This window comes from Anabas testudineus, chromosome 24 (assembly GCF_900324465.2).
Source record: "Anabas testudineus chromosome 24, fAnaTes1.2, whole genome shotgun sequence".
Taxonomy (NCBI): Eukaryota; Metazoa; Chordata; class Actinopteri; order Anabantiformes; family Anabantidae; genus Anabas; species Anabas testudineus.
In genome coordinates, this window is record NC_046632.1 from 13,956,537 (window position 1) to 13,983,991 (window position 27,455).

The following is a 27,455-nucleotide window of genomic DNA, read 5'->3' on the forward strand; positions in this document are numbered from 1 at the left end:
ACAACGACGTCGCAGAGAGGGTGCGTGGGTCTGCAGGCGACGCGCTGCTTATCGCCTGAGACAGAGTTTAGGATGATTCTGTTATGTAGCCGCGGGGAGGCCGAGTCCAGCTGGACCGGACTGATCAAAAATCAGTGAAACACACCGTGGAATCAGACAAGACTATTACCAGGAGATAGAGGGGCTGTGTGTGAGTGAGTGAGTGTGTGTGTGTGTGTGTGTGTGTGTGTGTGTGGAGATGACAGCTAGGCGACAGAAGAATAAGTAAATTAATCCTGAACACATCGCAGAGCACTAATTACTGATTAATAACCACTGGACTGCGCTTCTGTTGTCTTTATCACACACACACACACACACACACACACACACACACACACACACACACACACACACACACACACACACACACACACACAGAGGTTTATCTGGTTATCTTTAAATTGGAATTATGAAGAAAAGGAGTCAGAAATGGACAAAGGCAGGTCAGAGACCCAATCTGACAAACACGATTTGGTAGTAGAGCAAAGACAATGACACGCGGAGAAAGAGAAAGAGTGAGAGTTTGGTTGGAGAGGGAAAGGATGGGGGGAAAAAAGAGCGAGGGAGCGATGGATTGTTGCAGAGGGAACGCTATTGTCTTTTCATCACAGAGCGCTGATTGTTTCTAATCCACTTATGCACACTGGGGCCACTGACACACAGGTTGCAGTTTAGGCATTTGCCTGGCAACATGGTAAAATACGTGTGCACACACACACACACACACACACACACACACACACACAAGCTGTGGACTGGGTTAAGACTAATTCTTGCATTGTCTATTGTTTGTTGCCACATAGGAGAGGATTACATTGTTGTTTGTTGATCCTCTGTTTGCCATTGCTGTTCTATCTGTCTGCTGGACAGGTGCTTTATTTCTGTCTGCTCTAAAAAATGATGGATAGCTGATGACCGTATACAGCTTCAAATAACTACTCGCTGCATCAATACTGCACATGTTTGTTCTCCAAATTGCTCCAAAGATAAACTTGGTTACATCAGCTCTGTTGACTTAATGATGTTTCATTACCAAATGTATTTGTGGCAAGTGTTTCTTTGCAGCCAGAGATTAAAGCCCGTGATTTCAGTGACTAATACATTTCCACAGAGGAGGAGGAAAAAACGTTCAAGTGAACGGATGGAGTTTTATTGGATGGTTTAAAACCTAGTAAACATGTGCCTACTCACAATGGCATGATGCATGGTTGCCTACTTTTGCTCTAGGCCACTGAATAAAGATCGGTTTATAAAAATGCAGAGCTGTTTGAGGACTGTCCAAGTCTTAGATCATTCAAGCTTCAGGTCTTCATAACCAAATTGCCAAATGGAAGTTTGAATCAATTAAAGCGCTTAAAGTTTTGATCATTTACAAGTTTTAAACAGAAGCCATTCAGTCATTATTTTCTTCATAGTCATCTTCATTGTCTGTCGCAGCACTCCTGTGCACTGGATGCACGCTGCCCTCAGAAGCACCACAGATTCTCACAAACTGAAACATGCATTTAATCCAGTGCACGTTCATGTTATTTATATCAGCCACACTGTTTACGGTTACTTATATGGTAAACCATGGGGGTATTTGGTTATGCTACACAGGGCGACATTTGGCGTCTTTGTCTGTTTCACTTTAAATAAATTAGACGAGCAGGAGAAGCACCTGGCGTTTGGTGTGTCCCATTAAGGACAGCGAGTATTGGACCGACTGGAAACTCTGCACTCATTTCTCAACGTAATGGACAGACAGAGAAAGAGGGGGAGGAAGAAGGAGTGAGTGACTCTGTCCCACACTTGATCATGCAATATTAGTGCTCTAATAGATAAAGTAAAATATGCTGAGTTGTAGTTTTCTCACCTCTCTCCTGCACCATCTATCTCACTAACTGCTACAGCCTGTGGAAGCTGCTATTTCTACAGGAAATTGCCACAGCGCTCTTTGCTTCCTGCAAGAATGACCACATTAGCCTTATCTCCAGCAGAAACTACAATATGTGCAGCTGTTTCCACTGAAGCATTCAAATGTAGACTCTATATTCCCATTGTGACTTTTCATTTTTGGAAAATAGAATTTTAATTGAAAAGTTACATGTTCTTTTGTGTGATGATTAAATTCAGTGACCCCTGTGAGAACCCTGAACCCAGGAAACGTACTCACATTTGCTTGTAAATCTTTGGAAATGCAGTTATTTTTCTAATAATAAATAGGAAATTGTATATCTTTAAATCTGAATTAGTGTTTTTACACAAGCTTTTTTTAACCTAGCAGCACAAATATTAAATCACAGTCACTTCAAGAGTTGTAACCCACATGAACATCACACACTGGGTTAATTTCAACCTGGAAACTAGTTGCAATCAAGTAAAAAGTCCTTAAAAAAGTGCATGTAGTACAATTGTGGAAAAGTGAGGATTTAAGACTGATGTTCTCCCACACACACACACACACACACACACACACGTGCACACACACACACACACAGATCATCCTTTCTCCTGCTGTTGAAACAGAATAGACGAACAGCTGCTGAAAACCAATATCACTAATGACTGACCCCACGACATGCAACAAATACACACATACTGACACACACACACTGCACTTGGTTACCAATTACTAGGGCATGTGTGTGTGTGTGTTTGTGTGCGTGTCTGTGTCAGATGTGGGTCATTGTGTGTGTGATCTGTGTCGGATGATATTAATTTTAATCAGCATCTGTCTGTCCACAACACAGCTGCCCCAGCATAGAGCTAGAAGGACTAGAGTAGACTGGGTTGGACTTGTAATGTAAATTAACATGTAATAATGTTATGAAAGGCCAGTGATTCAGTTACGCATGTGTGTCGTAGCTGCAACAACATCACGAATGCCGTGTGACAGCAACCTTCCATTAAGGATCATACTTTGAGATGAGGTTAAAACGAGGACACAAATCAATGAGAAGAGAAAACCAGCATCGAATGAATCTATGCTTTCAGTAGTCGCCCCTCACTAATGAGGACTAAAGTACTTCTTAAGTAGGTTTCAAGTATGTTGCTGCTTACTTAGAATGTGTTGGTTTTTTTTTTGTTTTCAATGCTGATAAGGACACAGGGGCAAAACAGAGAAGAAGACATTAGTTTGTTGTCAAGGAAAGTAGTAATTCATGTTAATGATGATGGAAAAACAAATGTCTGCGTCTGCAGGTTGTGCACAGTGAGATCTTAAAGTTTTCACAGAAAGCAGCTATCTGTGCATGTCACCAAACGACAGCACACGCGTGTTAAGAGTGAAAATAAAAAGTTAGAGAAGGACAGAAGAACAATAAACACAACAGATGACCTTCATAATACCTCAACACTGCTGTAACCTGACAATGATCCAACTTGACTCGACAACACATCAGCGATAGATAGAAATAAGTGAACATTACAGTAAAATCATAATCATTTCTGTTTGCTTCCAAATATGATATGGACAACATTCAGACACTACCCGCAGACACATTTTCTTCCTCAAAATGAACAAAGCTCTTCATTCTGCAAACAGAATCAGCAATAAAAGAGTCTGCATTGTTAGCTGACCACGTATGTTTCCAGTCTCCACTCGTTTTGTTTCAAATAACAAACTACAACAGGGTTGACAGTGATTTGATGATAAAATGTCAAGACAAACATTGATCAATGACTTTCCAGGAGAATCAGTTTCAGTAGAAGTCAGTAGAGGAAGTTAGGCTTAATAAAAAAATCAAGGTTAAACCAGCGTAATCACCAACAGAAAGTGATTATGCAGCTTCTATTAGAGGTATTTCTCAGATGAAGAATCCTCCACATCTGCTAACCTCAAGCTCGAAGAGATTAAATATGATCCATGCTTATTGGGATGTTTAATTATCATAATGCTGTCATTATGCTGCTACTGCCAGTGATGCATTATTTCAGTATTCACGTTAGTTTAACCTGGGAGGTTAGCTGGGTCATACATTTACAGGAACAGTTAAACTAGAGACAATTGGAGATCAAGTCAGAGAGAAGGAGAGAATCTGAATGATGTGAAGTGGAGAGTACAGTGAAGGATGTAAACAGCTATCAGAGTCCATCACATACAGAACAAAAAACCTGCACGTGTAGAAGCCAGAAAGTGTTTTGACTAGCCCATTTTTAAAGGATATGGTTGGGATGAAAAGATCAATTTTAAGGATTTTGGAACTCACCGCAGTCTCTGGCAGCAGCACAGTGGAGTGGGTTGTAGCCAAAGGAGGCGTGAGCTTCGGGGAGGGGGGGGGAGAGGAACAGGGGGAAAGTGCTGGAGCTGGTGGAGATGTGGACTGGTGAGCTCAGATAAAGCAGACTCTTGCCAGGGATGGATTTTCAAATGAGTTGGTCTGATGAATGAGTGAGTACAGCACTGATAGACTTGTAAGACTGCCCATAACTCGTTAATATTTATGACAGTGCCAGCTGACCAAAGTGATTTTATTATAATGTGCTGGCCAAGTTGAGTGCTCAGAGGCCCACCTAGCATGCTCCACTAGATCTCTTTAATTTTACAGATTCTCTCCAAACTGGCAGGTTTTCTCCACAATTACCTGAAATATGCACCATAAAATAGGAATAAAGCCAATAGTAATGAGAATAGTAATGACTATACACTCTTTATATCAAAGATTAAAAAGAGAAATAAACTAGAACACGATTTCTAAACACAATTAGACACAATTATCTACATTTAGCTTCAAATAAAACAACCAATTGATTCATTCTAGAAGTCATTATTAGCAAAATAGAAATATAATATGTCAAGAATAACCATTGAAACGTTGTGTGAAGGGGAAATACAAATACACACATTCAAATTTGAACTTGAAGTACTAGAATTATTAAATCTAAGCTGAATTATTTGACATCTTCACCGTCTCATTGCAGTACTGCTGTCGTCCCATTGGATAAACTCGAATTGCTCATTCCTGATTTCACCTGAATGTAACTTTGGTCAAGTGCAGCTTGGCCAAAATGTGGCCAGCATGTGAACCTGGACAGAAAAGATAACCACATTAGCCCCGCACTGACCTCCATGCATTTGCTTTAATTTCAAGGTTCTCCAGCTGACACTACATTACACAGACTTGCGCCATCTGAAGTCAGTCTGAAGCCACAATGCAGAGCTCCAGACTATTCATAGAATTAACAAAACATCTTTCTCCTTGTCCTACAGAAAAAAAAAACGTTTGATATCAGGAAGTTTTCCTGCTCTAGAAACGTTACAGTTCATTTAAAACGGTTTAATACAGCACAAACGTATCATCAGTAGCGTTATATTGTGTGTAAGCTCACTGTATGCACAGGCTATAATATGCATGCTGTCTCCCATGACTTACGCTGTTGTTTTTAATTCTAAAATATATTAAACCTATAGTTTATTCACTTTACTTCCGATTTACTCTCAAAGACATTGGCAAAGATGAAAATGCTCTTTATTTCTCAGCTTTTTCCACCAAAAGTGACGATAATGTAAAGTAAAGAGGACACATGAGGTTATTGTCCCACAGAAACAATTCACCAAACCAAGCCAATAAAGCTGCAGAGGTGGCAGTGGGACAAGTTGGATTCAGTGGGACAATTTTATCACTCTGAAAGCAGCTCTGTGGTGTGGGAGGCATACACACACACACACACACACACACACATATGTGACACATACTTGCAGACATGCATACATTTACATACACTCGCCCACGCAGGATACTGTACAGTATATGGGTTCTTGTGTGGACATATGAGCAGAGCAGAGTTATTATGCAGACTCTCACACACGCAAATTCCACCACACGTGTACACACACAGCATCTTTGCCAGCCAGATGTGAGAAGGATTAGCAAAGTTGGCAGTCAGCGGCACAGAGCTCCTTATCCAGTGAAGCTAATTCAGTTTACTACGCTACCACGCTCTCACTTTCTCACCCACAATCTTTGTCTCCATCTTCACCTTTTGATCTCTCTCTCCGCTCTGCTGTCGCTCTCTTTTTTATTTCCATCACTCTTCCTCTCTTCTATCAGTCTTCACCCCTGTCCCCACCCTTTCTCTCCTCCTGGCCTCTTCCTCATCCTTTCCCCCTGTTGCTTTCAGTTCCAGCAGGAGTGCTTGATTTGCTTTGTCAGGAAGGTGAAGTTGTCTCAGAAAGCGCACCATGCCTGTGGCTGTGAAAGCCCGGTGCTGATAAAGGATGGGTGATGTTACCCAAGAGGTTCTTTCAGCATCTGTGAAAACTGATAAAAGCTGTGTCAATATGACTGCAACATTTGAAACTATTTTGAGTTATTTGACCTGTGCATGAAGGGCAGTGCCTTGGATTTAGTTCTACCCTGGAAAACGTGAGCTCACCCTGGTGCATCTAAATGGTTCTGATCCCGGAGCAGTTAGGGATTCTGCATCTTGCTCAAAGACACATTCTAGCAAAACTGAAATACAAAGTTGTTTTAAAATATTAGGTCCAAAAAGCTTGTTGAAGTAGCCACTAACACAACCCAAGATCATAGTAGTGGGCATCAGTCACAAAAGCTCCCCAAGATTTTCTTATAATTTGTACCACTGATGTTCATACAAAGGTAGATAAATGCAAGAAGAGGTTACAACACAGCTAATAAGTTAAATACAAGTCAATTACTTCCACCTATCGAATAAATCATAATCAACAAGCTCACTGAGCCTCAAACTCACCCTTCACACTCTTCCTGCTGTGTGCAAGCTCTAAACACAGCTAGAAAGTATGATACAGTACTGTAGCTGCCTCCATTTTTAATTTCCTTCCTTCCTTCTGTTATTTTAAGATTCTGTTATGTGTATTTTGTTTTTTCAAGTCCTCTGACTGCTGATGATTGTGGCTTATATTTATCACACAGACATTAGAGCGGTATCACCTTTGGCTGCACAGGAGCACCGCTCAGGTTGAAGGACAGCCACCGTGATTGCCATGTGTCACGCGGTACACACCTGTATCTTGAGCTCACTGTGTGGTGACTGCATACATCTAATGCATAATTGGCTCACATGGGATTGACTGAAATGACCTTTTAGTCTGACCCCAGATGGCATGGCACAAGCCAACCCACGCTCAGGCTGAATCAGAGCCAGCGAGGTCTGAAAATACTCCACCTGTGTAATCACTGGGTGGTTCTAGATGATGGGTTGGACAGCACACTGTAAGAGCTTATTGTCTAACACTGGTAGAACTAATGTTTCAAACAAGATCTTTCTGCACATTGAGCTTCTTTTTTTTCAATTCAGTTACAAAAACTTGCACCCTATTACTATAATTTGATAAACCGCAAGGAAAGGCAAAAGCCCAGAATGTAAATAGTATCATTTATCACTGAAAAGTACAGATGCAGGTATTGAATACAATTTTGGGGATGAGTGCAGCAATGACCGATAACAAGATATTAGGCCTCCTTTATGATAAATCAATAGACCCGGAGGTCACCAAGCTATCAGCACAGAGGGAACATTTGCTTTTTTCTATGACTCCCTTGCTGTAGTTTATTGTTGTTTGCAGAATCATAGCGGTTAAAAGTTGAAAGGAAAAAAGGATTTCTGAGGATGTGCATGTTTTAGCGTCAGACTGTTATAGATTTGACCACAGAGTCACGACTGGCTCTCCGTAGGTTCACAGAGTCACTCTGTAGGGACTCACGCTGACAAGCGTCGTTTAGACTCTGAATTATCTTGTCTGGGTGAATTGGCCCTGATGCTTCACAGTGTGAGGTCGATTTACATTCAGTGTCTGAAAAGACAAGAAACCAGCAAGTTTAATTTCAAATTAAAAGTAAACACTTGAACACTTATTCCAGGGACGTGAGCACATTACAATCATGTTCTTTCTAAAAATGCTACTGAACCCTACCTGTTCCCCAAGTAAGAGAATAAAATAACAAATTGTTTGTAACATGTAACACAACACATCCATTCATTTATCCAGTAATACTGCTGCACAGCTGCATGAATAAACAACAGAGACGGTACTGTACAGTAAATACAACCTACTACCTACATATAGACGTCTACGTTTTAGATTATAACCAAGTACCTGCTGGTCTTTAAGTGAACTTTGACACATTTTCACTGCATCACAGAATGTGAAGGATGACTGAGCAGGAATCCAGTGTCTGAATCTGTCATGTTTTTGGAGGCCACTTGAAGGTGTGTGTACGTGTGTGTGTGTGACAGTGACGGAACAGGAACGATGGATACCTGACAGACTGACATGCTGTTTACATGCCACATCACCGCATGAAACTTACCTCAACTGTGCTGTCTAAACACACACTCGCACAGACGCAGACATACACAACAATGTTCTGGATGCCTGGAAGGCGGTGACAAGTTTCTTGGCTGAAGGATTTTGTCAACTTGTCAGCTGTGTGTGTGAGTAAAGTTGGAACATGAGCAGGTTGTAACACTAAACCTTCAACCATGAGGGGGCAAACTAGACCCAAATCCTTCCTGATCAACAGAATTTCTTCCTCGTGAACAACATAAACAGAAGCCGACAGAGATGATTGTTGAGATAACGACAGGTGAGTATGTAGATGCGGGTCTTTGTGGAATAACTTGAATCTGTTTTTCTCACTTATTGCTGTTGTGTTGCAACATAAACTGCTGTAATGAAATGTGAATTAATCTCAGGCATTATTAAAGAGGAATCTTGTCTTCTCTAAACATATGATAACTGCTATTCTCTGATTACTAATTTTAATTAAAGTGACTACTGACTCAATTTATAAGATAAATGTAGTGCAGTAAAAACACAGAACTGGCCACTGAGCTCCTCACCCATGTTCACCTTTGCCACTTACTATTATTCTGTCCTTTCCAAACCATAAAAAAGTAAATAAGTTATAAATTGTGTTGCTTTTAGTAGCAAACGTCTGCTATTTAACATCTGTGACATCACTTTTCAATCCCGCTGTTTTACACTTCAGCCTGTGTGTGTACTTGTACTAACAGAGTTCCCACAGCAGCCTGAATCATCTGTAGTTACATCAAACAGGCGAAGTTTCAACTTTAAATTCTCCTCTCCAGCTTTCTCTCTCTGTTGACCTTTAATTCGTATGTAATTCACTTCTCTTGTTTTTGCCCTTTCTCAGTCTTATCTTTTTCCTGCTCATTTTTCTTTCCTCTCACTTTTCACATTTTCATTCAGATTTTTTTTCCAACAGTGTGAAAAATGAATCCATTTTATTTTTTCTGTGTGTTTCTTGTTTTGTTTTTCTTGCTCTTTGCTTTCTCACTTTGGCTCCAACCCACTTCCACGCACTGTGGAAGTGGGTTGAAGCCAAAGCAAAGCCAAAATGACTCCCACTTATAAAGGTACACACACACACACACAAACATGCATTCCCTTCATATACATTTCACCATAACAATCTCATACATTGGATGATTACTCAAGCTTCTGCAGCACTGAAGAGGAGATAATTCATAGTTTATTTCTCCAGAAATATGTGTATCATTTTTGCAACAGAGATAACATTCACACATAAATATCACAGAAAGACGTTCTTACATTAGTGCTGCACAGAGACGCTCACCTCTAAATAAACTCTTTAAAAACTGGATAAAATGTTAACACCCATTCTTATCTCGTCTTCCTACGGCAACACCAAAGGGACAGTTCAATTTCAAGTACAGCACAAGCAACAAAATCCTGCATAAAGAAAAAAAATAGTTATTTTCTTTCAATTAATGTCTGTTTAATGTCTGACTTTCATTTTGTATTGTTGATGAAGTTTGCTCGACACAACATGTCAGTGTTTCACTATGGTAACTGCAGGACATTTGCTGCTATTGTAGCATATCCGTCTCCATATAATTTAGTTTTTACAGTATGATATGATAAAAATAACAAGCTTGTTTAAATAATATAACACATGATCAGAAAATGTGCGACAAAGTTTGTACAAAAGTTGTAATTTTATCCCGTTGCTTGACTGTGACTGTGACTTCACAGTTAGTATTTGATGGACCACCTCATACAGTCAGACACAGAAACCTGTTCTACAGAATCAACTCCTCCTACAGTCCTTCCACAAGTCTCCTCACTGAACAAATCACACCGGACACACTACAGATGACCCCCAGACTCAGTATCCCAACATCTATCAGCTGGTCCCTCACAGTGAGGCGGCCCCACTGCAGTCTGAGGTGAAACAGGCATGGCAGTATGAGCGTCATGGCCGCCCCGGTCACGCTGCCTGTCAGACCCATAAGCAAGGAAAACCTGGGCACCAGCAGGGCTAGTAGGTATGATGTCATCAGCAAGGCGCCACGGACGAGCAGAGCTGGACGAGACAGGCCTTGAGCTCCATGTTTTGAGTACGATGAGAGAGCAGGAGAGTCTGGAGATAGAGTGAAGAAGAGAGGCTGAAAAAGTGGACAGAGCTCGTTTATGGGTCACTCAAAAGACGTAGTGATACAAGTATATGACTAAGTAACATTATATACAGTAAGAACTAACAACTTTCTTCAAGAACAGAGCACTGGGAAGCTTTAAAAAACCTTTATATTAAGTAAAACTGTCATGATTCCTGCCTTGCTTGTCTTTATTCTGACTGTTCTGCCTGTTGATGCCTCCCTGCAGCCAGTTTCCCGCTTAATGGATCCTCCTGCCTGTGGTGCATACACCAATAATCACAGAAATCATTCTTCATGAACCTTCATCACATCACTTGAGGATAAAATAAAAATCATAATCTGATGTCTTCCTGTTGACAATCAGTAACTGCAAAAAGCTCAGCCATGGTGACAAATGTGATGACAGCCAGGAGTCGTACTGAAGAGTTATAAAATACAGGGAATGTGATATTTGACTTTTTCACAGTAATATGTTGTATTTTCTCTAATATTTAATTTCATTAGTTTTGCCAATTTTATTAACTGATAAATTATTTTCTTTCTTTATTTTTTTATATTGACTTAAGTGAAGCTCCAATTGAAGTTAGACAAAATTATTTTATTGAAATACACATTTTTCTAATCGTTCATGTGGCTTTTATTTTTCTCTTTTCCATCCATCCATTTTCTTTACTGCCTGTCCACTCAAGGGTCACAGGAGTGCTGGTGCCTATCCCAGCTTTCATCGTGCAAGAGGTGGGGTACACCGTGGACAGGTTGCCGGTCCACTGCAGTGCAGCAATACAGAGATAGACAAACCTATCCCACTCACATTCACACCTATGGGCAGTTTAGAGTTCGCCTATTAACCTGGTGTGCATGTCTTTGGAGGTGGGAGGAAGCTGGACTATACTAGGAGAGAATGCACGCAGACACGGGGACGAGATGCAAACTCCACACAGAAAGGCACCTGCCGAGCCGTGGATTTAATATCTTCCTCTTTTAATCGTGTATTTTCCTTAAGAATCATAATTATGATAGAAGGGATTCTAGCATGTGACATTGGTGGCAAAAACAACTAGAAAGTGAAATAGGCCATTCATGCTATGCTTCAGCACACTTCACACTGAAACCTGCAGAGATTCCCAGGATGCTGTTTGCTGTTGTAAAAGGAAATGTGGTGGTCATATATGATTTTACAAATATAGCAAAAATATTACATAATTTCTTTATATCTACCTTCATGGCAAGTATTGGAACAGGCAAATCTACAGGCTTCTGCTTCTCAAACAACAGATTCCTGAGGATCATAGTGGTAAACACTGTAGCTGCAGCTTTAATATTATAAAGTTTTGATTTTCTGCTAATAAATCACAACAAGTCCGTCTTTATTTAGCTGAATGAAAGATGAAATATATAGAAGGGAATCTACTTTGTTATATTAGTGTTATTTATTTACCTCCGAATAAACAGGTCTGAAGTATTTCAGCAGCTGAGTAAAATGGCAGAGGGTAGGACAGAAGGGCTTTAGCCAACAGACACAGGTTGACCACAGGTCGCAGGTCAGAGGGCAGATTGTCTGTGATGACCTCACTGGTGTCTTTCCCCCAGGTCAACACGGCCTAATGGAAGAAGAAAACACTTTGAACCAGTCCAGTAATCTCCCGTCCTTTGATAACCTGCTGCTCTCAGATAGACACTGACCAGTAACGAAAACATCGTTTTCATGATGCAGGCAGCAGCGTGCGTCCAACCCAGCATAACATCAAACTTCCCTCTGTCCTCCATACTGCCCTCTAGATGAGGGAGGAAGATCTGCGACGTGTAGGAGAAGATGATGACCCCGACGGAGACCAGGAAGTCCTCTGGGTTCACAGACAGAGACAGAGAGGACCAAGACCAGCTGCTGGCTCGACTCAGACAGTACAGCATGACCAAAAGGCTGAAAGAGGGTCACAGAGAAAAGAAGAGACGACACACACAAAAAAGAGCGATGGAGCTTCTTGGTAAAATTATTGTTAGGTAAAGTAAGTCTAATGAGAGCTGGTTTCTCTCAAGTACAAAGTTAGAAATGAAGGTGTAGGAGGAAACAAATGCACCAAATCACAGTAGAATGAATAAACACTAGCGTTTTTTTCTGTGTACTTTTACTGTGTAATTCTGACAAATGTATGTAATTAAAAATTTTTTAATGTTCTTCAGCCAGAGATGCAACAAAGCACACGAAACAACAAACAAATGGTTAAACTCATTTAATTTGGTGGTTTGACCTCAGCTCCTGAGGTCGTTCCTTAATTAATTCAAGCACTGAAAAAAAACACAATAAACCCCCAAACTAAATATATTTCTCTCAATTATCAGGATATAATCTAATGTGCATGTGAGCAGGACTTAATGGCCAAAGACAAGTGTGTGGTCAGATGGCTCTAAGTGCTCCAGGAGCAGGAGAAATCCAAGAGCCAGCTCAATTTCTTTTGTCTCAAGCAGGACACCTGCCATTAAAAATGGATTAGTCAACGAGTAACAGCCCTGTGAAGCAGGTGGGCGCAGACAGCATAACCACCAGCAGCTGCAACGTGATCACAGAAGTGAGAATAAAGCAGATTATAAACAGCGCCTTCCTCTCATTATTTAACTTGACTGGTGAGTTTGTCAGCTGATGCCGCTCCTCTGACAAACGCCCAGATTCACCCCTCTGTCAGAACAAAACGTGGAGCGTCTTCTCGTGTAATCACCTGATCAGTACGTGAGCCAGGGAGCAGAGCAGGCTGAGCGTGGAGACTGGTCTGAGATCGGTCAGCAGCAGACAGGGCAGCAGGAACATCAACGAGACCAGTGAGCATGCTGATCTAGGAGCAGCCAACGCTGAGAAGCTGTCAGACAACAGACTGGTGGAGACAACCAGGTACAGGGTGCAGGTCATCACCAGTTCAGTGACCTGGAAACAGTAAACAGTGCAAACATACTTCGTGTGTTATATGTAAAAGAAAGAACATTTTCACATTTTAATCTATGTGTTGATAAAATAAATTAAGAAACAAATACTACTTAAAGTGGCAGAAGCGGTACCTGAGCTACATTAACCATCCACCCCCCAAGTCCAGGCCAGTGGGACCACAGTCCTCTGCAGCAGGCCTCCACTATGTCCTGGTAGCTGTGACGGACTCGGACCTTCGACAGAGAGTCAGACCCTTCACTGAAAGATATGTGGTGATACAAGTGTAAAACAAATTCACTGTTATTATAGTTGCAGAAACTAGGAAGTCGTTTTCACATAAACCGTTTAAGCATCAGTGTGTTTTTTGTTTTTTTACTCGAACACTACCTTTGCTGCTCTTCATACAGACAGGCCACCAGGATCCTCCCTGTGTGGTTACACACCCAAGCGGACAGAACCAGAAGAATCAGGCCCACATAACCTGACTTGACCAGAGCAAAAGGTAAACCCAACACAAAGATACCCTGAGGGAGACGAGAGAGAGATAGGGGGGAGGAAGTGAGTGAGAAAAAGGACTTAATGTGAACAGATGAATCTCTCTCATGGGCCGTGTGACAGACGGTAGCTGTTGAAACACATACCCTGTAATCAAAACAATCATGGTTTGATTCTGGCCAGGAACCTTTGGAGCATGTCATTACCACCTCTTCATCCACGTGTTTCTTGTCTCTACACTCATACTATCAAAATAAAGGCACACATACTAAAACCTAAATGAAACTTTCACTTCTTTTCCACTCATTAGTAACAAGTTATCACTGAATTACTGTGCACAAGACGATGTGCAATAGAAAATATCAGTCAAACCACATGAACAAAGCCATGAGCACAGATTAGAGATACAAACATTTGCAACAGGAAGTTATTCAGGAAGTTCAGTTTACACAGTTATTGGTTGTAAATCATTATAATGTGAAAATTCTGCACCAGTGCAGATTTAGAAAGACGGTTGAAGAGCAAATGAAGAGAAGAGACTGTTCATGGCTGGATGATGAGGCAGCAGGAGAACAGTTCTGGCGTGATGCCTAGAGGGTTTGAGAACGCAGGAGACCAGCAGTGGCAGAAGGAGGAGGAAGAGAGTGGAGCTTTGGCCTTCCACCAAGGGGAAATGTCAGTGACCACCACAGAGAGGAGCACAAGGCGGAGAGAGGGAACGGAGGTGAAGGAGGGACGGGAACGGAAAGGAGAGGAGGGAGAAGGAGAGGCGTCACCACATGGCCGGAGAGCAAGAGGTTAAGGAAGGGAAGAGGAGGAGGATGAGGGGAGATCAGAGGAGGCAACAAGCTACTGACAGAGCTGCTGTGTTTCGGATGTTGGAACACGGATGTACAGAGACTCGCTGAGAGAGTCGTGGAAGCACATCACAGGCCGCAGACACGAACACTCGCTGTGGATCCATAAACAGACACGAACGCATTCTCTCGCTTTCAAGTTGCCATTTTGTAACTGCTGTCTGTTAGGCATATGCTGATAGAGCTTTGATGTTCACATGGAGCTGCTGAGGATGAAAGCCGTTTGAGAGAAATCTGAAGCTCGAGTAGCTGATTTCATCTCCCCTCTCTCTGTCTCCAGCTGCATTTCTTTTTCTCTGTGTGTTTTTGCCAGTTAATTCCTCATCGGTTTCTCTGAGCACAACCTGAAACAGCTCCCAATCACAAAGGGCCACAATAGGAGAGGAAAGAAATCCCTGATTGGCTCTAAACAAGATGCAGAAGATGAAGAGATTAATGATTCTTTTCAGCTCTGTGCTGCTACGATCCGACACCCGAGGCACCTTTAAAATCTGTTTATTCAGGGCATGCCGACCAAGCAAATATGCTCTTTCTCATATTTTACATGCTCACTACTGGACACAAAGCAGCGAGGGTACCTCTGCAGCGCATGCAGAAAAAAGAAAGACTATTACACATTCGCTGTTCCTGTCCGGACTTCCCAGGTGCTTTCAGAAGATTTCAACTGCGCCCCTTTAGGTCATACATAGTGTTTTATGCAGGCACATGCCTAGTGCAAAAGAAAAAAGTGATAAATGAGAAATGTCTTTCCGCACCATGAGGGGATTAGGTGGAGCAGACACGAGCAGATGCCAGGTTTGACATTTAAATCGCGTGAGGTGACTTTTTTTTTTTAGTTCTACTTCTAAGTTTAATCAAAGCTGTTTTATTTGTTCAGGCATAAAGGAAAGAAAAAAAATAGAAAAGGTTTTATCAAATGTGTTTTTCTGTTTCGTGGTTTCACATGATCTGGGAGTACAAATAAAATAAGAGTGGTTAGTCGACGCCAACAGACACAAGCCCATAGAAAAATGATCACCTTACTCACAGTTTCAACTTAAAAACTGACAAATTATAACCAACGCTGGCTAATGAGTGATGAATAATGAATGCTAGTTACAGCCCTGTTTATAACCAGGATAAAAGTGGTGTTGAGGGTAATGATGAAGATGATAATGATGAAGGAGAATCTGTTTGCAGGGTCTTTGGCGCTGGGGCTGTTTTTCTTTTTTTTTTTTCCATTTTTGGCACCAAATGTGCTCTCTAATAAAAACTTTATTAAGCTGGCAGACAGTTCGTTTTAGTGGCAACAGAAAACATGACACAGTTTCCTGGAAAGTAGGAAAATGTATTCATGAGTCTAAAGAATTAGGTTATACTGTAGTTTGTCAGTGATTTGGGGTTAATAAGCCAAAACCTTAAAATCTTATGTAAACGATCTTTAAATTAAAACATTAAACTGATCATAATTGATCTTTCAGTCTGATTCTTTCTCTATTTCATCATGGTCTGTATGTAGGCATAACGTGGAACAGTACCTGTATAGCATTTGTGACATTCCAGCCAGCCTCCCAGGCGGTGATGGTGGGGGAGGGATTCAGACTCTGAACTGGTTTAGCTAAACTTGTCCTTGTTCTCTCTTCTTCAACACTGGCGCAAAACTGAGACGTCCTCTCCTCAGGTTCCTCTTCATCCTCCTTCTCCTCTTCATCTACACAAAGTCTCTGCTTTCGTAGTGTCCCACCTGCTCTGCAGGGTTTTCTCTTATTACCCTGGCTCTGGCTTCCTGTCTTGTCAGCTTGTATCTCAGAGGATTTCCTTCCTTCGTCATAGCTGTTGGCATTTTTGAACCAGGGGGAATCGGCAGGAGAGACAGCTAGTGTTGTGGTGATGGTCTTGGGACCAGTTGTGACTAAGGTAGCTCTGGTTTCTTTAAAAGCTGGGCCATCTGGCAGCACGGTGCTGGGGGATCCCAACGGGTTGGCAGCTGGTCTGTCCCTCATAGTGACAGTATCTTGCGCTGTCAGAGACACGCTGTCTCTTCTACACGATGCTCTGTTTCTTCTTGTGTCATTAAAGCTCATACTCGTGTTAGCAGCTCGATCAAAAGGCACTCTGTTGTCCTCATCATAGGTTCTGTTCAACTCATCACTCTGGGTCAGAACCAGCATCTCTACATCCTCCTGAAAGAACCTGTAAATCAAAACCAGTGCTGAGTTCATGGTTCTTTCAGTTTAGTAAGAATCCCTCCAGGTTTTCGTCAATATTGATTCCTTTGAGTGTAAAGTGGCATATTGACTTAAAGTATCAACCACATTACACTTTGCTGTGATCAATTGGATGATTGGTGTTAACAGCAAATTGTATAATCAATAATGAATCTTCTGACATAATAAATAGTTGTGTGTGTGTAAATGTACATATTGACTTCGACAGATACCTCAGTATTTTAGATTCATCATACTTTTATTACATAAAGATTTTTTTAATGTGGAAATCAACAGTGCAGTAAATCTGGAAATGAACACATGCCAGAAAAAGACTCACCTCGCTGTCCAGTCCAGGTGTAGCCTCGACACTGCCCAGCCCCACAGAGATCCAGCAGCACTGCGGGGCGCTCCGGAGCTCCACGCCCCGTGAAGAGAGCCCATCTTCTGCTTCACTCTCTGCAGACTCAGCCTCTCAAAGTGTAGTGTCCACGAAAGCTCGACTACCACTGGACTCCCAAACACTCTCATGCAGACCTTCACAGTCACACACTCGGCGCGTCTGTCCATAAGGTAACTTTTCAAACACACACGTGCTGCACACACTTTCACAGGTGTGTGGCGTGATTGACAGGTCGGTGGGCTGTAACATTATAATGGTGGTGAAGGAGTAAACAGCTATAATGACCTGCACATACAGTATATGAGCACACTCAGGGATGCAGTTTTTATTTTCTGCCTTTTGCATGTTGATTTAAAACATCTCTCCCATGCAACAACTGTATTTGACATTACATTAGAGCACCTCTCTAATAACATTCATCTTCTGCATGCTTGGTCACTGAAGGTCACTTTTACTTATGAATAAACGTCATCTTGTTTCACGTGTCTTTGAGTCTGTTGAAGTTACAAGCGACTTTTGTCAGTACTCTTAGAAAGTTTTGCCCCAGAGTGTGGTGAGTTGTGTGGGGCAGCAGGAGGAGCCACAGAACAGGAGTGCACGAAACTGTGGGGACCAAAACTTCTGCTGTTGTACTGTGTGCTCCACTTAGTTCTTCACTACTTTCATCTTCTTTTCATTCTGTGCCACATTGTTTGTGGTGGCCAAACCTGCCATGGTGCAACATTTCATTAGCTTTTCTGCATCTGAAGCTGTTTCTGCAACACTGGTGTGTTTAAAAACTCTGTATGGATTCAACATTTTACACAATTCATCTATAACTACAGACATTTCCATCTATTATAGTACAATAATGTTCAATTGTCACCATCCATCTGCGAGACTTTAGTAGAAATACCAAACAATTCATATTTATCTTACTACTTTCTTCCTCCCCTCTGTCCTAAGTAAAAACCTGAAGAGGAGGGGGGGCAGAGGAGGAGGAGTAGCGTAATGTTAGGAGAGAGTTTGGTGCAACTTTGTGAGAAACGTCGCTCCGACGTTGAGCTTTGCGCACAGCTGCGCCACAGGACAGTGCGCGCCGTGTGATCCCACACAGACTGGACAAAATGAAGCGACTCCAGCTCCAGCTCCTGCTTTTGACGGTGTATCTGCTGCAGTGGTGCCGAGCCCAGCAGAGAGGTGAGTCCTCCAGAGACAGACAGACAGACAGACACACGACTGCTGATCGATACACCAATACACAGCGCAGCCGGAGTCATATCAGCTGAATGTCCTTCACATCGGGCTGTTGCTCATTTCCCTTAATAAGTCAATCAGTCAACTAACTGCAGCTTTGCACAAGCTTTTAAAAAAAGTGGAGAGATGTTGAAACGTGGTCCACAGGAACATTCTCATTAATTGCAATAATTGAAAACTCTGCTGATGGTTCCTTCACTTTTTGTTTCACTGTCGTTAACGTGAACATGTGGAACAATTATTCAGTGTTTGGCCCAATTATAACAAACACACTTGTAAAAGGGCCAAAAGCTGCAGTGAGGAGATGGGGGACAGGCAGATGCTTGTACTCTGCTGGTCTGGAGAGAGGTTCTGGCCTGCCTGGTCTGACAAGATGTTTACTGCAATATTACACATTCAAAGAGTTTGTTTACTCTGGATTCACCAAAAGCTGCTTAAATGGGAAAATATGAAGTTCTTTCTGTAATTTTTGTGAAATATCAGTTTTAAAATGACTAACTGAGTTATGAAAAGCGATTTGCTATTTGTGATGCAGGTGATTTGCTGTTTGTGGCAGGTTAAGTTCACATCACTTGATGTTTTTGATCCCTGTAAATTAAGACCTGTAATGTGAACATAGTCAGCAATGCAAAGTGAGCAGGAAAGCCTTCAGCAGAGATGCAGTTCGACAGATGGAGCAAAAAACATATGCTGCACAACTAAAATCCAAATTATTAATGCCCAATGACATGTTAGGCAAATTGTTGAACATGCAAAATGCTATAGACATTTAAAAGATGAAAAGAAAATACTTCCAGTGCTTACACATAAGTAAGTTGTTTTGAACATAAGAGTGTGTGTAGACGTAGTTTGTGTAACTGTAGAGTGAGGGTTTGGCAGTGATGACTGTTGCTTGAAAGATGAGACAAATGTAGTGCTTGTCATGCTTTTTTCTATTTATCCTCTTCCGAGCATCTTCAACTAATGTTTAAACCAGGAGTGATTTGGACCTCCCGCAGAGGCAAGCAGGGGAGCTGCTGTCAGGATGTGTGTTTCTATATACTGAGTGTGTGTGTGTGTGTGTGTGAGAGAGAGAGAGAAACTGAGTAGAAGAGGGCGGGAGAGGCCATCTGCGTGAGGAGACTCATTACCAGGCGTGTCAACCAGGCGTGCTCTCTATCAGCGCCAGAGCTCAGATAGACACTGGGAGATAATCAGAAAGAGAAGAAGAGGAGGGAAATAGAGAGGCGAGAGGAAGGAGGGGGCGTTCAAGAGTTATTTGGCTTTGGAGGAGAAACCAGCGGTAGAGGATGGGTGAATCAGGTGGAGGAGGGTTCAGGGCACATGACAGGAAATGGAAGGTGTTGAAAACAGTTCCACCAATATTAAAAAAAGGAAAAGAAAACAGTAAATTTTGCAGTAGACTGAAAAGTTAAGTGTATAGAGAAATGTAAGAATGAATGTTATTTTTCCTTATGTTTGTTTCTCTGGGTTTTTGTATAAGTAGGTGTGATGCGTGAGGCTGAGCCCAGCAGCTCGACTGATAAAAGATAAAATGTCAAGCGTGCGGCTGTCGCTGGGGAAAAATTGTAAAAGTTCTGCAAAGTTGCCAGAAAAGTTGACTTATTGGATTAATGTGTGTGTATTAATATGAATGTTACCGGCCTGATTTGCATGAATGGATCTGAAGTGAACTCACCAGAGACGCCAGTGTGGAATGAATCCAGACAAGACTCGTACACCAACTGAGAAATCAACGTTTTAAGTAAATCCATGTGACTTATTCATAGCTGTCCTGCAGAAACCTCATACTGACGCTTCAAAATAAGTAAACATGTCAGGAAGGGTGAGGAAATTGATTGATTTCCCTGTTGATGTTTATTGGATTTTAGTATAATCAAAGGTGAAGCCGGGACCTAGGAAATATTTTCTGCTTGGGAGGATCGGTGCTGAACATATAAAAATAGTTAATTTGTACATAAAAGGTCTCTTCAGAGCAACTACAGATGTGTTTATAAGTTTATGCTAATGTGGATTTAACCAAGACAAACTCAAAGTGATGTGAATTCACCAGAGATCCAGCAGCGGATGTGATAGGAATTCAGAACAGCTATTTCTGCCCATCAGAGAAATCAACATTTTTATGAAGCGGGAATTCATCCTAATTTAATAATATCTCTAAAATATGTTGATCTTAGTCTATTGTGTTGACGTGGAAGCACCCGAGCTTAGCAGAATGGATTTCATAGAATAAACCTGTGTGTGAATGGAAGAAGGACAGAAGAAAGAAAGTGTAGGTCATGGAAGAAAGGACAAAGGAGGGAAGAAAGGTAGCACGGGTCACAAAAGAGCAGAAATTAAGAAGAGTGGAAGGACGCAGAGGGGTTGAGTCTAGCTGACTTTGTATTGTAACAACAGTTTATAGTGGAGGACACTGAAAGCAAAGTGCCATGAAAAGAAATGTCTTAGTTTCATGAGATGAAAGTGCCACATAGATGGAAACGCATGGGAAATTGCACACAACACGATTCCTCAACAGTTCTTTGAAAATTGGAGTGATGCTGCAAAGCGAGTACGCCGAGGTAGTTTGTTCCTCCATTGTTGGATGGATGTTGTTTTGTCTATGAAAGGTAAGAAACGCAGTGCAAAATGCTCATCTCGATTTTCCAGAGGAGAATGTGATGTCTTCAGTCGTCTCCCCTGAAGGAACTCCGTTTACATTACTAGAAGACAACATTTGGCTCATTGAAGAGATGAACAGCCTGTCATCATTGTTGTCAACTGATCAGTTTAATTCTCAATCCTGTCCATGTGTCCAAAGGTCTTTGAGTAAATTAGTTACTGCCAAGCAGCCAATAATTGTTCAGTGACATTGCACCAAAGGCGCACGTCACATGATCACCAACAGGTGTGTATGTGCATTCTGGAAGAACCCTGTGGGAGCTAAAATTAGCCAGGTGCTAAGTTGTAAGCTTTCCTGTCAATAAGAAAGGCAGAGGAAGTTGGAGGGAGACAGATTTGATCACACCAACCTTGACATTTTGAATTTGTTTTGTGACACTTGTCAGTGTGGCGAAGAAGTAGGTCAGGACGTGACACCTGCTGGTTTCAAAAAGTAAAGTCTGCAACGCCAGTGTGACTTTTTAAAAAATATTCAGATGTGCTTGAATTTTACCATCAATAAATGACTGCCCTGCGGATTTTGAGACATTAGTGTTGGTGCTGTGATTTGGCAGCACCCATAGCGCCGTTATGGGACAGTTGACAAACAACAGTGAAAATTATTTTTTCATTCAGAACAACACATTTTTTTCCATTTAATAAAATAATAAACTCAACATGCAAAGAAAGAAAGCGTGATTCTCTATAGTACAGACAGCAAAGGGGCTCGTGGTCACGATTTCGCAGACCACAAATGAGGAACAAGAAAATTTATTTGATCATAGTGACATTAATTTATGGAAATCATACCAATGTATCACATTTAATAATGCATGCCTGCACAAATACCACGGCAGAAGGTTTCGTGGGACGGTGTTGGTGTTTTTGCATATATGATTGTGTGCAAGTGCCAGTGTATTTTTTTGTGTATGCTTGTACCAGTAGTATGTTAATATTTGACTTTCGTGCTTTTCCCATTGGGGCTGTGCTGCCTCGTTCACAGCACATCTACTGAACAAAATCTGGCTCTGTGCATGTGTGTGTACGGCCATGAGTGTGAGTGTTTTCTTGCTGTTTTGTTGTCAGAACAGCATTGATAATGCTGAGGAGAAAATCAATAGTTAATTCTACCAGGGACACAATAGCTGCTCTGCCCAGCACCATTCGACTGTGGGCTTAGACACAGAGAGAAACAGGGAATGAGTTGATGAATTGGACTGTTTACGTGTGAGTTTATACTGGATGTGCATGTGTGTTTGCACTTGCTTCTGCACCCACATTATTTAGTATAACTTAAAAAAAAAACTGTGATATGAATTTGTAAGAAGGAACATAAAAATGTTTTTTTTTTTACATTTTTAGACTACGTCTCCCAGGATCAGTCTGGATATGTTCTTATTTTAGGCATTCAGCTCAATAATAATCCCATGTGTTTACAATGTGGAGTAAAGCTGCACGTTGTGAATATTATTTTTGAAATTAATGTGTATTTGTTGTTTCTTTTATTGGTGAATTAACATTTTTGATTTATTTTTGATTGGTTGATCAAAGATGACCTTACGATGTGGTGCAGCCTTTTGGGCTCTGACTATTTCTGAAAGGCAGGTGACCCACACTCTGTGGGATGAGAGGCTGCTAACGCTAATTCTAACATGACTAGTGCAGACTGTAAACAGAAATGTGCTTGTATTATTTATCTGCAAAGGGTTCCTTTCAACGACGTGCAGCACAATGTCCATGGGAATCAATGTTGCAGAGTTTTAAAGGACTATAAGCGAATAAACAAACTGATTACAACGTGCAAATGCAGAACACAGTGCTGGAAAATACTGGAAATTAATGTGTCTAGTAGTTCCAATGTTTCACATTAAGAGGTTTTAAAACAAAAAATAAGCATCGAGTGAAGTCGCGATACTCGTATAATTCAACTTACAGCATTTCATGAGCAGAACAAACAACAAAAATGATCCATCTTCACTCCGAAGCACCAGTTCAGCAGAGGTGGATGGTTTCATCCCTCTGACCCTTTTAGCTTTACACTCGTGTCTGCTGCTGCTGTGTGGGTAAATTGCTCTCCACTAAACGTTTCGCTTTTGGTAGCTAAGTTGAATAGCAAGGACCTGAATCTAGGTTACTCCTTGGGAGTTCACCATGCTCACCTGTCCCTCTCTGAGTCACAGCTCCAGTTTCCTGAAGCTCACGGTGACATATTTAAATGTACTGTTGAGTCCAACAAGATAGTTCACAGATGTTTATTCATTACCATCACCTCAACACACAAACTAAGCAAAGGAAAGCAGTAAATCATTTAATGTCTAACATTTGAGATGCTGAAATTAATATGGGAATATGGTAGAAAAACAGTTGCCTATTAATTGTCTTAATTAACTAGTTGATTAGTTGACTGGGATTTCAGCTCTACTACTACAATTAAAACTCCCTCCATACTTAACTTATACTTTTTCTGATGCTTTTAATTTGAAATATTTCTGTTTGCATGTCTGTTACAGATCGATAAATCTGAGTGTTCACTGTGGGATTTGACACTGCGACCTTGTGGCTAAAACTCACGCATGCCTGACATACAGATGTCCGACTGCTAAAACAGAGGCTACTGACCCTAACACACACACACACACACACACTCACACACACTCACACACATCTGCAGCTGCAAAGACTTCGGATTGACCTCTGATTCTCCATCTTTCTCTCTCTGTCATTCACTCATCTCACTCTTGCTCTCTGATCTTTCCGGGTGCTTATATTTTCCCAGGGAGCTTCCTGCGGTAACACATGGTGTCAATAATCCTTCATCTCTTCTCGCCGCCTTCTTTCTTTTCTGTTCTCCCTCTTTCTTTCTCCTGTCATTCCTTGGCCTCCTGATTGTCCTGTCTTCCTTATTTTGTCACTTCACCTCGTCTCCCATCATCTTTCATTCCTTTTGCAAGCGTTTTCTTTTCTTTCTTTTTTGGCTAAAGAGAGAAATTTGAACTTTTTCATCAGTTTTAGTCTAAAAAAAGACTCCAAGACTTTAGGAAGAGTATTGATTTGGACTGGTAATGGACCTCTAGTGCATCAAAAGTATCCGCATGTTTCTCTGTTTCATATCCTTCCCCATCTCCTCTTTGCCCCCTTGTGCATTTTTCTCCCTTATATCCTCCACCTCCTCTTTGCTGTCTCCCTTTCATCCTGTGTAGGAGTACCGCTGACAACCTCTGCGGCCATAGCTGAGCTCAACGTCTGGCCTCAGTTTGTTTGTCTTGCTTCTCCTTCACCGCTGGTTTCTGGAGGTCTTTTTTGTTTTGTTCTAGCTCAAATCACTTCAGTTCTAAACCTCTGTTTATCCACAGCGAACACACTGAGAGCGAGCAGTTTTTTTTTTTTACAGTCTGCCACAGCCAGTTCAAAGTCAGCCGTAAAGCAAGATAGAGGCCCCCCAGCTCTATTTTGTTTTAGCTTTTTTTAGCTTAGTTCTGAGTTGTTTTTATCTAAGCTCTTATTATATTTTATCTAAATCATGTGAGGTGCACCAACATGCTTATTTTACATTTGGCTTTACATCATTGTATAGTATGTAGTATACCTCTGAACCTAGCTGTATATGAAATTAGAGCTGGCTTTGTAACTAAACTTCCCATCAATGTAATTTCTTTTTGCATGTATGAACTGGGTTTAGCAGCACTAAACTACTCTCATTGGATTATAAATAATACATGCATCCCGTTTCAGGTCTGTGCGTCTTGTTTGTTTGACCGTGGGTTACACACACATACACACACACACACACACACACACACACCTGCGCTGAGCATAAACAGATATGAATTATAGGCACAGGCTGTGTTTGGACAAAATGTCCCATCAGACTTTCTGTTGCTGCTTCAGCATCTCGAACAACCACGCTTTTCTGTGAGAGTTGGTGCATTTATGGAACTACGAGATATATACACTGCCTGGAAAAAAAAAGTCACCACCCGGATTTCACTAAGCAAATAGGTAAAAGTTATTACTGCATGTAAAGTCCAGATCTAAAACCCATTGACAGTCTTTGAGCTGTTCCTTTACTCAGCTGTCCAAACACATTAATAATACAAATTAAAGATAAAAAGATTAAAAGATCTTGGAAATTAATGAAGCTCTGGACAGAAATAAAGGTGCTGATACTGCACAAACTTATCAAGATTATGTCACAGCAACTGTGTCCTGTAATCAAAACAGAAGGAGGTCCAAGAAATATCAGAGTGTGTGACTTATTTCAGCATTTTTAGTGAACAAATTCATCCTAGCGTTGTAATATTAAGGCGAAGCAGCAGGTTGAGAACATACTGTACATGATTACCCATTGTCTTGCTTTGACTAACTTGAAGTGCTGGAGGAGAGAGAGAATCTAAGCTTGGTCATGCAGTCTTGTTGTACAGGGCATCGCTAGAGTGCAACTTCTCCGAAACACTGCTCTGTGACTTCTCATGCAGTGCACTCACCTCAGCACACATGGCCTACACATGTTGGAATGATCAGCTTTTTGCCTGCGCACAATTGTTGAGGCTTTGTTGTGGCTTTATATTGGAATGAATGTGGATTTTAAAAAATCCAGTCATCTTTAAAGTTGCTTTTGTGTGTAGGTTAGGTTTATTATAAATAATAGTGTAATAATAACAATAACATTTGTGAAGATTTTGAGTAGATTTCTTTTTTGAAAAAGACTCCTTCACCCACAACACCAAAGCCATTGTATCCGACTCCCTCCAACATCAAATAACTTAATGGATCATGTTTCAAAAGCTGGTTTTTGCACTTCGTTGGCATGTCTGCAGTGGGATGTGGTCAGGATGTCTGAGCTGTGGCTTCTTGTTAGTCTGGGGTTTCTCTGTAGTCCTTACAGAGCAGATTGATTCCGGCTGGTTTCGGTGGCTGCTGGAAAATACCAGTTGTTTCACCGATGACATCCTCGTTCAACACATGGTCACAACATGGTTTTTAAAATCTATGTGTATGTAATAAACGTAGAATGACAGTTGGAGAATGGATTTGACTTTTTGTTGCATTTGATGTTTATGTCGTGGCTTTCAGCATTAAAGCTCTGACCTCTCACACTTTGACCTCTCAGGGTCACCATCCTCTGACTCATGTTATCATGACCTCTGCCTCCTGTGTGGTCCTGCAAGCAGGGCTAAGATTGTTCCAGAGCCACATAGAGAAGGGATGTGATCAGTTGTCTTAACCCATTTAATCCCAAAAATTATTATATATATATTATATATATTATATATACGTTGTTTGCAACAACTGCGCCACCTGCCACTCATTAACACGAATGAACAGTATACATATAGTAAATCTGGTTTCTTCTCCTGATATGCTTTTTTACGCCTTTTAATGCAAACGTCTCCAAATCTCCTCTTCACTAGGCTGAATGCATGTTCATTAGTGTCCACACGGAAATAAAAATGTTGTTCTTGACGGTACAGTTAACTGATTACTGAAATGTTAAAAGTGTAGTTACACTGCACATTTCCATGTTAAATCAAATGTTAGAGGTTCTTATTTGACACTCTGACTGAAGCTGACTGAGGCCATTAGCTGCTAAAACCCGTGTGTTTCTTCAGTACCCGGCCGTCCACAGTTTGTAACTTTAAATTAAAATCATATACATACAGCTGCCTTGACTGACAGGTGGATAAATGAAGGAGGGGAAAGTCTAGGGCTCCCTAACCCAACGATTGTAGTTTCTGGCTTCACTGACAGATCTGTATTCAGTGCACACGTAGTCGTTGCAGCACAGCTCCTAGATAGAAGTGTGCACACACACACACACACACACACTCACACACGTGCACACACAGAAAGAGGCAGCAAACAGAAAGGCCATTATTTTGGGCCTGAATGTTTGTGTGATTGAGCTGATAAAGCATCAGAGGAATAAGGGTCTATTAGACTGGCCTGGTTAGCTATGGATTTAACATTTATACACACACCTCTGTATGTGTGTGACAGAGAGCGAAAAACACGAGCAGGGGCAGAAGTAGAGTGAAGGAGGGAGAAAGAGGCATGTGTTGTGTATACATTTTCGCTTTTCCATTATTCCAGTTGCTTTTCTCATCAATATCGTGTGTGTGTGTGTGTGTGTGTGTGTGTGTGTGTATGCACAGAGACAAAGGGACAAATTCTGTATGTAATTTCACATTTCCATTATATTTTTTGTATTTCCATTATTCTGGTCCAAGGGTAACCCACAGAGGGCCTAATGCAGCTCAAATGTTCACATCTGACATCAGATGAAATATGTGAAA

The 27,455-nt window shown here is 41.3% G+C and overlaps 2 protein-coding genes across 8 annotated transcripts in view; one reads left to right on the plus strand and one right to left on the minus strand.

The window, feature by feature from the left end:
- Positions 1-10,089: 10,089 nt before the first annotated feature.
- LOC113149303 (vesicular inhibitory amino acid transporter-like) lies at positions 10,090-17,327 on the minus strand. The gene is made up of 8 exons (XM_026341344.1): positions 17,224-17,327; positions 16,215-16,869; positions 13,733-13,869; positions 13,477-13,603; positions 13,143-13,345; positions 12,112-12,349; positions 11,867-12,029; positions 10,090-10,412 (listed from the first exon to the last, which is right to left on the minus strand). The coding sequence occupies exons 1-8, from the start codon at positions 17,325-17,327 to the stop codon at positions 10,090-10,092; spliced, it is 1,950 nt and encodes a 649-aa protein (XP_026197129.1).
- A 998-nt stretch (positions 17,328-18,325) lies between these two features.
- Positions 18,326-27,455, plus strand: part of lama2 (laminin, alpha 2) — a 129,230-nt gene continuing 120,100 nt past the window's right edge. For all 7 annotated transcript variants that reach the window (XM_026341336.1, XM_026341341.1, XM_026341339.1 and 4 more), the window contains exon 1: positions 18,326-18,465. In XM_026341336.1, the coding sequence (XP_026197121.1) occupies positions 18,393-18,465 (73 nt within the window). In that variant the 5' untranslated portion in view covers positions 18,326-18,392. The remainder of the gene's footprint in view (positions 18,466-27,455) is intronic.

Bases quoted from the DNA above. Each gene is read 5' to 3' on its own strand.
- LOC113149303 (XM_026341344.1), bottom strand. From the start codon at position 17,327: ATGGGCTCTCTTCACGGGGCGTGGAGCTCCGGAGCGCCCCGCAGTGCT. The intron at 13,604-13,732 runs GTAGTGTTCGAG...CATATCTTTCAG, and splicing joins CTGTATGAAGAGCAGCAAAG to TGAAGGGTCTGACTCTCTGT. The intron at 12,030-12,111 runs GTCAGTGTCTAT...TTCTTCCATTAG, and splicing joins AAACGATGTTTTCGTTACTG to GCCGTGTTGACCTGGGGGAA.